Source organism: Elaeis guineensis, chromosome 14 (assembly GCF_000442705.2).
Source record: "Elaeis guineensis isolate ETL-2024a chromosome 14, EG11, whole genome shotgun sequence".
In the NCBI taxonomy this organism is placed as follows: Eukaryota; Viridiplantae; Streptophyta; class Magnoliopsida; order Arecales; family Arecaceae; genus Elaeis; species Elaeis guineensis.
Genome location: NC_026006.2, coordinates 44,783,602 through 44,794,409, shown reverse-complemented (window position 1 = coordinate 44,794,409; position 10,808 = coordinate 44,783,602). Strand labels below are relative to the sequence as shown.

The window sequence follows — 10,808 nt, the reverse complement described above, 5'->3', positions numbered from 1 at the left end:
AATGGCCAGCATATGGTCCAACGACCTAAAAAATTAGACTTAGTAACTTAAAGATTCCGACTAGCAGCCTATGACTGAACCTCCATATAAGAGAGATATGAAGAGGACCCTGAGGTAAGAAAGAATTCTGCGAGAACTTCTAGAAGAAAGGGTGATCTCTCTCTCACCGCTCTACTTTTTTCCTCCATTGTTCTCGAGTTCTGACTTAGATATTGAAGGATCCTCTGGTGGAGCTCTTTCGGCGGTGCAGACTTCCCTTGTAAGTTTTCTCCAGCATCATGCCTCTTAGAAGTCATCAAGCTCCGGCCACATCTACCTCCGATTGGAGTCTCAAAGCAACAATATCCATACAAAGGATGAGTAGTAGGAGTTATTCCACTTTTCAATTTAAAATTCATTACTCTAAAATATCATACAAACTCATGTGGACATAGTTTTGCAAGGATGTTAGAGAGGGATGATCAAACAATCATGCCAAGCTTCAGACACCGAAAATAGTCGAAAAATTTTCCTTTTTGCCAAGAGTTTTTGCTATCAAGTTTTGCTGATCCAGTTTACATCCACAAGAGAAACCATCAAATTAGCTACTAAGGTATGTTCAACCCCACGGCCCATACCCATGTCATCCTACATCACATCACCTTTTGGTACACGAGCTAATGTACAATTTTGCTGCAGCCCCCATCCAATAAACATTAGAACTACAGTCTACTACTGGCTTCAACCATCCTTCTCTCCCTCTTCCCAGTGTCTCAAAACTTGCATGAGGTCCCCAATCTTTGCTGCTTCAACCCCATGCTCTTCCTAGCCTCAAAAGCATCAGGCAACAGCTGCTCAAACCTCTCTAAAAAACTCCCCCATTCCTCCCCACTCAACCCCTGGAAAGAAATGCTCTTACTCCCCGACCCCCCAACCCCCTCATAATTGAAACCTGCTGCTGAGAAGCTTATACTTTTTGCAATAACTCCCAACTTGGTGCATCCATCACCCTCCTCATCATCCCCGTCATCTTCATGCACAGGGACCAAAACCTTGCGATTACGATCCGCATTCGCATCCTCCTTCGCTACCTTGCTCTGTAGCAGCAGAGGAATGTCTACAACGTTGCTGCTCTCCGAGAACCCTCCGTCGTCGTCGCATTCGATTTCAAATTGGTATTGTTTGGACTCATTCCCTTCAAATACTACTTCCTCGTCGTCGCCGTCATCGGACGACAGTGTGATGTTGTTCATGGAATCCTCAGCCTGTTTGCAGAGGGTCTCGAGCATGCTTGGCTCTTCTTCGAAGCCGGAGAACTCTCGGGTCATCATGTCCCCGATGTCGGCCAGGCAAAGGCCAGCAGCAAGTGCTCGTTTCAAGAAGATGGTGCAGAGCACCAGGATTCGAATTGCCGACTCTCTCAGGGATGGCAGCTCCGCCCGGAGGAGCTCGGCGTCGCGGAACGGGTCCAGTGCCGATATGTACTCCACTTCGTGCTCGGAGAATGGCACGGCGGCCTGCGGCCAGTGGAGCCACTCGAAGTAGGGGTCGTCGAGGATTTCCGGCAGGCAGAGCCCATGATCGATGGGCACCAGCTCTGTCCCCGAGTCGTTCTTGTAACCGTCATAACCGTCAAAGCTTCCGTTGCTGCTGGTCAGCCTTTTCTTGACGAGGATATTTCCAGCATGGCGGTCGATGTTGAGGAGTCTGATGTCGAGGATGCCGATCCTGTGCACCGACGGCACGGAGAACCTTGACGGGCCGAGCTCGCCGGCGTCGAAGTCGTGGGGGACGAACCGCTGGATGGACGCCGTCTTTCTCGCCGCCGCTGGTGAGTTTGTGGCGGAGGTGAACGTGGGATGGGATATCTTGATGAGAGCGGTGGGAGGGACGCCGGAGAAGCTGCCGTGGTCGAGGAGGTAGGCAGCCACCTCGCGCACCCCGGTCCCGCTGGCTCGTACCGAGTGGCGCGACCCGGGCCGGCCGAGAATGCCGATGGGCAGCGGCTCCTCGTCGATAGGCTTGAGGATGGCGAAGCTCTCGCCCGAGCGGTTGCGGAGGTAGTAGGCCCCGCTGAGGCCGTTGGAGACGGGGACCGGCTGGGTGCCGGAGGCCATGGCGATGGCCGCCTCGACAACAAGGGCGTGGACGCCGCAGGCGCGGTGGCCGCCAACGATCTCGATGCGGGCAATGTGGTCGGCGGGCTCGTCGGGGCCGGCGGTGGCGGTGGCGGAGGAGAGGCAGGGGGTGGAGACGCTGCGGGGGAGGTTAGGGGATGGCATGAGGGGGAGGGCGGAGGAGGGGGGTCGGGGTCGAGGAGGGCGGCGTCGGCGTGGGGGAAGGAGCGGAGGCGGCAGCGGCGGGTCCAGATGGGGGGCTTGAAACCGTGGCGGTGGTCGACGGCGACGGCCATTGGAGATGGTCTGAGGTGGTTGGAGGGGTTGGTAGGCATGCATGAGTTACCTTACGTGCTGGGACTCTGAGTGCAACTTTGGCTGCAAAATTCCTATGGAGGCTTCATTTTCTATCACAATCTGCAAGGGCCAATGGAAGAAAATGATTTAGACTATAATTTATTTTGACTTGATCAGAGAGAAAGAGAGATGTACAAATTCTATGGATTTACTGGAATTGGAGGATAGGTGCACCGGCATACATAGGGTTTTCATGCTTGCTAATGTATGCCTTAATTTGTAGTAGCAACCTAAGCGAATATTGAGGCAATACAAGTGGAGAAGTGATATGAAAAACAAGTTTGTTTGATAAGTATAACTGATTTGGTATATTCTTGTAAATTAAGGTTGTAATTTATGTCAGCAAATGATTTCTAACTGCGATTTCTACCCAAAAAAATGATTTCTAATTGCAATGAAATGAAACCTTGTGCCTCGATAGAGTGCACAGGTATAATTAACTTTGTAAAACTCACATTATTATCAATCTAAGTAAAGACTACAATAAATGAGCATTGAGAATAGTCTAACTAGAAAAGCTGATTAGATCTAGACATGATTTTCATGTTTTTTTCTTAACTAGGTGATCTTTCTAAGGATCATTCCTTTCTTTTTAATCTCACATGCAGGTTATCAAAAATTAACTTTTGCTTCTGATCATTATAAAGTTAATATAATGAAACTTAGCTTATTAATTATAAAATAATATACATATAATATTTATAAAGTAAGCATTAATTTTTATAAATAGACTATTTGACATTAATTAATAAAACAGGAAAATGACAATAAATGCTTTTAAGTTCAAAAATTTCAGAAGATATTATAATTTTTTGTTAAAGAAAAAATTTACAATATTTAGGCTAATACTTATAGAATAGGAAATTGGAATAAGAGTGTGAAGAAAGTTGAAGTCTTTTCATTCTATTGAAATTTTTTAAGGCATAAAATTTTCTGTTCAAGCTGCTTTAGAGTGTTTGAGGTCAACAAAACTCATTTAATTGGCAAGGATATTTCTATTTTTAGAAATTTTACCTTTTTAATTTATTTTCTGCTTCATAATTAGCAAGGTATTCTAGACTATTGAAATCAAATATATTGAATTTTAAAATTTTTTAATGTTTAATAATTGGAAAAAAATTAGTCCTAAGGTTCATCAAATTATTTGGATAGTCAATTATGACACCAATGGACTTTACAGAAAACTATACGTCTATGGCTATACTAGTACCTCCCACATAAAATGGCATATGCAACAATGTGTTAGACAATTAATTAGTCTTATAGGCATTCTGTTTAATCCACAATCTTAATGTGCGCCCATTATTTTTAATTTAACAAACTTATGGTAAGACTAATACAAGCAGACTAAGTAACACAAGAAAATTTTACGAGTCTATGTTATTTATTATGCCATGCCAAAATCAAAAAGAAAAGATAAACAAGAGGCATCACTAACTAATTAATAACCAACAAAAAAGAATGATAGGTAATACACACAAAGAGAACAAAGTTATTTTGTGTCACAATATTAAAATAAAATTTTCCAAAAAAATATATTCTAATTTTATAAAGGACATTATCATAGTATATTGATCTCATTGAATAATTTGATTGGTTAGTCTATATCAATAACTAGATTCACTTTTAGAAAGAAAGAGAGAGAGAGCAAGTAAGAGAGAGTACTCTGTACAATGTTAAAAAATTTCTTTCTTCTACTTTATCTAAATTGTGAAGGATGAGAGCAGTGACCCCGAGAGAAGCTGATAATGTTGGTGAAGGAAAGGCATGGCATTCCTTTACGAAGGAAGTGAGCGAGAGATAGCAAAGCAAAGGGAGCGAGAGATGTACTATATCTTCCACCCCACCCCCTCCTCTACCAGGGCCCTCGATCCAATATCGATAACCCTTCCCCACCCCGTTCCTCCTCTATCCTCTCCCTCTTCTCTATCTCCTCTCTATGCCTCCCTGTTTCATCGAACCCCCTTTCCATATAATGTCCAAGGGGTTGGACACCATCCGACTCCTACGCTTCACTGCCAAGATAAGGCTTTGAAACCTATTATTGGAAAAATAATATGATCAGGACAAAACGTCTTCTCTTTTCTTTTATCTTGGCCTTTCGATGATATTTTAATTTAATATTTCTTAGTCAACATTTGTTGGTTAGTTGCTGTTATTATTGTTGTGAAAGGAGAGATTATCGCATGGTTCTCCTGACCGAAAAAAATGGTTAACCAACTATGGTCCTATCTTTATGGATAAAATAGAAACAAATTTGCTATAAAAAAGAGAAAAAAAATTATGTTAAAAATTATATTTAAATAAATAATTTATTTTATATTTTTATATTTTTTTTGCTATTTATACTTTTGTCATAAAAGGATATTAGATTATAATCAGGTTGCAATTGCAAATGGGCTGCAACTATTTGTATCAAGGGAGTGATTGTAATGCGAAAAGTCATGATAGTTGGAATAGATTAGATAATTATACTTCCGCTTTTTTTCTTTTCTTTGATATACGTGGACATGGAGGCATGTATTTATAAAAAATAGTACTTATGAATAGAAGTGTATTTCAGTTTCGGTTAGAAAATGACAGGATGCATTTGAGTGGAGCAAACTTTTTTTTTTTTTGATAGAAAGAGTGGCATAAACTTTCATCCACCACCTGTTGTGCTCTCTATTGGTTAATAATTCATCACATTACATGTATCATATTCTTAACCAACTATCAAAAATCTACCTTTTGTATAATAAGTGGATGGGGCTTTTAGTCCATCCTAGTATACCATATCTTTGCATGCATTGCAATTTTTTATATATAATAGTTACCGGAAAAATTGAGTTTATGGGAAAAAAAGATCAAAAAGACTGACCTAACAGTTATAAATTGTTTGTTAGGAAAGAATACACTTTTCCTATAGTCAAAGTATCTCAAAGTCAACCATCCCACCTGACTATAATTCTAAAAGAATAAAAAAAAATTATTAAATACATAATTTCAATTGAAAGGGGAGTTTGGCTTCAATAGTCTTTATTGTCTAATAATAGATATTAATGGCCAAGAGCAACACATGTTTTAGAATTTAAAAGAACAAAGTATGAAAAAAGACTCTTAAAGTATGTATAATGGATGATTCAAAATCCTTTAAGTTAAGGCTATACATAAATACATACATAAGTATATAAATCATAAATATCAATATATACCATGTTGACATTTTTATTGAGAGGCTTTAACTTTTGAATAGACAATGAAGGATATCTTTGGTGGGGCTAAGATTTTTCAACGTCTAAGAAAAATTATTAGTTTGGCTAGAATTGTTTCTTTATTTTGCTTTCTTGGGTGCGATATAGCATATTTTCTTTGCACCTATTGTATGAAATTATGAATTTTTTTATCCAAATGTAATATGATTAAAGATGTAATAAATATCAAAGATGTACCGTGTGAAAGTTTTCACACCTTAATATATGAAACACTAGTTAAATCCTTAAGCTGTTTCATAAATATATAATTGTTTAGTAACTTAATTGACCAGGATATATACTAAGTCAATAAAGGCTATAATAAACATTAGAAATTCTTGAATATTAGATTTTTTTTTTTGAAATGATATCAATGTGGTTTTCAAATAATTAACATATATAATGAAAAATTATGAATAAAAGAAGATATAGTTAGACTATTCATCCAAGTTTTATGTTTCAAGTTTTTAGGCTACTAATTAACACAAACATCTACATCCATAATCTATGCTTTAGATCACCAAGATATTATCCAAATTTTATATCTTGAAATCATATACAAGTAGTAACTATATGAACTGCCATCATATTAAATGTTGTCTTTCATCTACCTAGATTGGAAGCTTATTTTTGTGTCTAGTGACTTAAAGTCTCTTATATTCTTGAATTTTCATTTTCATATCTCATTTTAATCATGACTTGTAATCTTACACTAATTTAGACAATCTTATTAAAGTATGTTTCAGACCTAGAGTTCTTGATAGACTACCTCAATTCTGTATTGATCCATTATTAACTAAAAAAGTAATTTAGCTCATCCTAATGCACACCATAGTATGAGGTAAATGCATGTTTAATGGATATATAACATCTCATAGATTGTCTTATCTAACTTGCTCATATGAAATAGGAGAATAGTTCATAAAGATCATGGGATCTATTATGATGCATATCTTCCTAATAACAAGATAATGAAAACCTTTTATTCGATCTAGTTAAGCATCAACCACCCCCCCTCCAAAAAAAAATAAAAGAAAAAACTTTTTCTAAAAACACTCTCTAGTAAATATATCCCAATTTATCACTCTATTAACCTAAGAGATTAGAGAGGCAAATAGAAACACATATCATCCATTCGAGTGAATTTTCCAATCTCATAGTAAAAAACCATAAAAATAAGATGCATCGAGAATCTAATTCTTGACATTTTAGATAATGCTACGTCCAATTAATTCTTTTCTCTTATATCACAATCATCAATCAAGTGCTAGGGCCACTACCCATCCACTCTTTCTACTTAAAATAATCATCCATTAATTACTTTTTGTTCCTCATTAAAATATGGTTGTCAAATAAGCAAGATGCTAATGAGGTTGCTCGTGTTTGGGTCAAAATTTAGCTCAAGTTTAGCTTGATTGATTAGCCAGCAAGGGAACTTAACTTAGTGATGTAGGCCCAAGAATGCAAGCAACTAAGTATCTAACTATGTATTGTGGAAGCATTAGAATAAAGATGCTTGTGATAAGAGACAACCTAGGATTGCGAATTGCTAGAATAAATCTATCGGAACCTAAACAACGCCTCTCCTACACTAGAGGAGATTAGATTTCCATTAAAAGAAACCTTCCACTAACTTTCTTCTCAAGTTTTTTGTATTGTGTGAGGCTACTAAGAGCCCATGGTGTCAAGCCATGGTTAAAGAGGAGATATTGGTAAGAGGCCTTGATTTACCATGTCTAGCAAGAAAGAAAGATATGAGGTCTTTTGATTATCCTTTTGACCTTTACTAGTTTTAATCTGTATGCTTCTTCAAGTGTTTAATTATTCTCACTTCTAGTTTAAATTTTTTTGCCTCTATCTTTTGTTTCTAGTTCAATTTTTGTTGTACCATTTTGATCTTGTGTAGCTAAGGTTCTTCTAAAGCTCTTTACTTTTATTAGATTTAGTATCAAAACAACATCTAGATTCTTAGTTGTTTCTTGATTGGACCTCGTGATGCATGCATGCTTAGGTGTTGTTTGGTATCATTTTATTTTTTTATTTTCAAAATAAAAAATAAAAAAATTTACTTCTAGTTTTAGTTTGTAAAAATATAAATATATTTCATAATAATTAATTATTTTTAAAATAAATATATCGATCATGTGGCCATGATTATAGTTGCAGCAAGGCAATGAAAACTGTGATGATGTTAGTAGAAAGTATGATGGTGATGATGGCCGCAGTAGTATAACGAAAGTAATACAATAGTGATAGTGATGATTATGATAATGATGGTGGTGAGAGAGGGCACTAACGATATAGTGGAAGCAATAGATATAATAGTTATGGTATAGTAATGGTGGTGAAAATAGCGATAGTAGCGATGATGGTGGTGAGGTGGTGGCAAAGATGGTAGAGGCAATAACAATGATAGCCATGACAACAATGGAGATAGTAGTGGGGCAATATATGTTGGTGGTGATATTAAAAATCATAATTTTTATTGTTAAAATATTGAAAATAAGAATTTCTTATTTTTTAAAAAAAAATATTTTAAAAATATAAAATAAAAAAATATCATCAAACATATTTTTTGTCTCTATTTTTATAATTTTATTTTAAAAATAAAAAATAAGAAATAAAAGTAATGCCAGAGAGGTCCCTGGTGTAGGAATCCTGATTTTCTTGAAATTTGAATTTTATTCAATTCCTATTAATTGCTATTTGATTTCAAAAAAGAATTGCATTAAGATATCTGGTTTCTTTCATACTTAATTATCTTTCAATCCTAGTTGTTTTCAACTTTCAAATCATTTTCGATCTCCTGGTCAGTTTTGAGTGCAACCGAACTCTTCTCTCCTATTCAAGATTATTTGAGGGTTTGTTCGTATCCCAGCACGGTTAACCTAGTGTTCCTTTCACCCCACTCGCATGCATCTCACGTATGCAACCTAAGCCACACATAGCTTACCAACACAAGAAAACCCAATTCCAAGTCCTTTGGACTGTATGTTGCTCGTGAGGGTCTAACTATTACCTATTAGAGCTGGTAAAAGTGTAGGAGTTACTCTTAACTAAAATTTAAGAGAATATAAGTTTAATTGAATTAGATAAATTCATTATTAGACATTAGAGAATATCAGAAAAGAATTTCAGCAGATATTCTCTAATATAGCACATTGATTGAAAACTTTTTTGATATTTTCTGATATTCTCAATATCAATTGGAAGCCTTTCTTGATACTCTCTAATATTAGAGTTGATACTAAGAGTGACCGTGAACTAAAAAAACAAAAATAGTGTAAAAGTCTAAAGCATGTGCTCTTGCATTCGGTAAACTAGAAAGGATAACAAAACCTAATCAACTAAGAACACAAAGGTACATAGCCCTTGATAGCCGAATATTCCAGCATAAATCCTACAGAATATAGCAAAAGGTGGTAGCAATCTCAAATGAAGTCAACTTGCACTTGATGTTGGCCTCCAATGGTCAACAAGGGAGAGCAGCATTTGCACTCCTAAACAAATCATTTTGATTGTAGGAAGGAAATGCTGTCCTGAGAGCACATCATCTCCACCTCTTGTAAATATCTTTGGGTTCTCAACATGGCTGGTATTCACAAAGCAAGATCGCTCAGACCGCACGTTACAATTGATTGTGCCCACAATCTTTGGAACCGATTGCTACATGACATATCACCTTAAAAATTAATTATTGTAGCAGAGGAGACAAGGCATGTAACCAATATCTGGAAAGCTTTATAAATATCTTATGAAACTCTAAATCCAATAAGAAAGGGTTTGCCTCGCTAACGATGATAAGTTCAACCAAATGAGGATGGTGACTGCAGGTAGCACATGCCTCATTTACATCTTTGAATTATACTGGAGGCCATGGGCTAGAGATACACATTGGGCCGGGCCAGCCCATGGCTTGCTCGACCCATCTTGTGTTATAAAAAGGTTTTGCCAATTTTTTTATAAGGTGGATACTGGTTGTTTATGGAACAATTCTTCTAACTAAATATTGCACACAAATTGATGTTATAGGTTTGGAATTATAAACATGACTATATAAAAAGAATGAGAGTGCCCTTTTCTTCTGAGTTTTGATTTCTTACTAATTTAGGATGGCCTAATTTCGACCCGAGCTCGCTTGTAACCTATTAGACCTAGATTGGACCAATGAATGCTTGGTTGGATATGGACCGCATGGAGCATGGACGTGATGTCTGGTACCTTAGAGTTTGGATAAAGCCCAATCCAACTAGCCCCATGCGCATCCTACAATCACTAGCTATAAGACCAGACATCAAGGCACACCGAACAGACTTCATGAGTCCAATTTCCACTGATCTCTTCCTGATCTACAATCAGGTGTGGTCCAAATCTAAGGAATGAAATCTAGGGTGTGTTTGATCTGCGATCCGAATCAAAATCCAAATGGATATTGTTGCAGCTAATCTCCAATGAGATGGCCGGCGGAGGGTGTGGCAGGATACCTGCAAAATAAGTCTTCTTGTCATAAGTTATTCTATGAGAGACCCTTCGATAGTTAAGTTAGCCAGATAAAGGGCACAATCGAGAGCCAAAAATGAGAGCAAAAGCTTATCTTTAAAAAACTTAGCTTACCTGATCTCCCGTAACTTATCGATTTATATAGAGTGAACAAAATTATTACTATGTAACTAGCGCTTCCAAACATCCAGGACATAGGAGTTATGATATTTTGTGAGTGATTACCTCATTAACCACTATTAAGATCAGGAAGTTGGCCACTCGTAAACAACTATTGCACCCATATTCGCATGTAGTAAATGCTCGTGCCGAATAATCATTGTTTGATCCCCAGATATATGGAATTTAGATAGTCGGTATGGCACCGAGTAGATTGTCAATCAAATACCGATCGCATGTCGAATTGTTAGTCAGTCGACTGTCGATTGTGTTGAGCTAAGTCGGTTAAATGTCCGACTTAATCAAGTTCCGCCAATCTAAATCGGCTCAACTCATAACATAGCACTTAGCTGGCTAAATTCGTATCCAAGTGGGTGTGGAAACAAAGAAAAAAAATATTCGCCATGCACTTAATCGATAGAAAGACGAGAAAGAAGGTTAGCCGCTAAGCAACAAGGATCTA

General features: G+C 37.3%; 1 protein-coding gene across 1 annotated transcript; it reads right to left on the bottom strand.

The window, feature by feature from the left end:
- Positions 1-495: 495 nt before the first annotated feature.
- LOC105057844 (phosphatidylinositol 4-kinase gamma 8-like) lies at positions 496-4,406 on the bottom strand. The gene is given in 3 exon segments (XM_010940549.4): positions 496-2,281; positions 2,284-2,513; positions 4,126-4,406. Coding segments are annotated over 2 exon segments (1,677 nt in total). The 5' UTR covers positions 2,432-2,513; positions 4,126-4,406; the 3' UTR covers positions 496-752.
- Between the last annotated feature and the right edge of the window lie 6,402 nt (positions 4,407-10,808).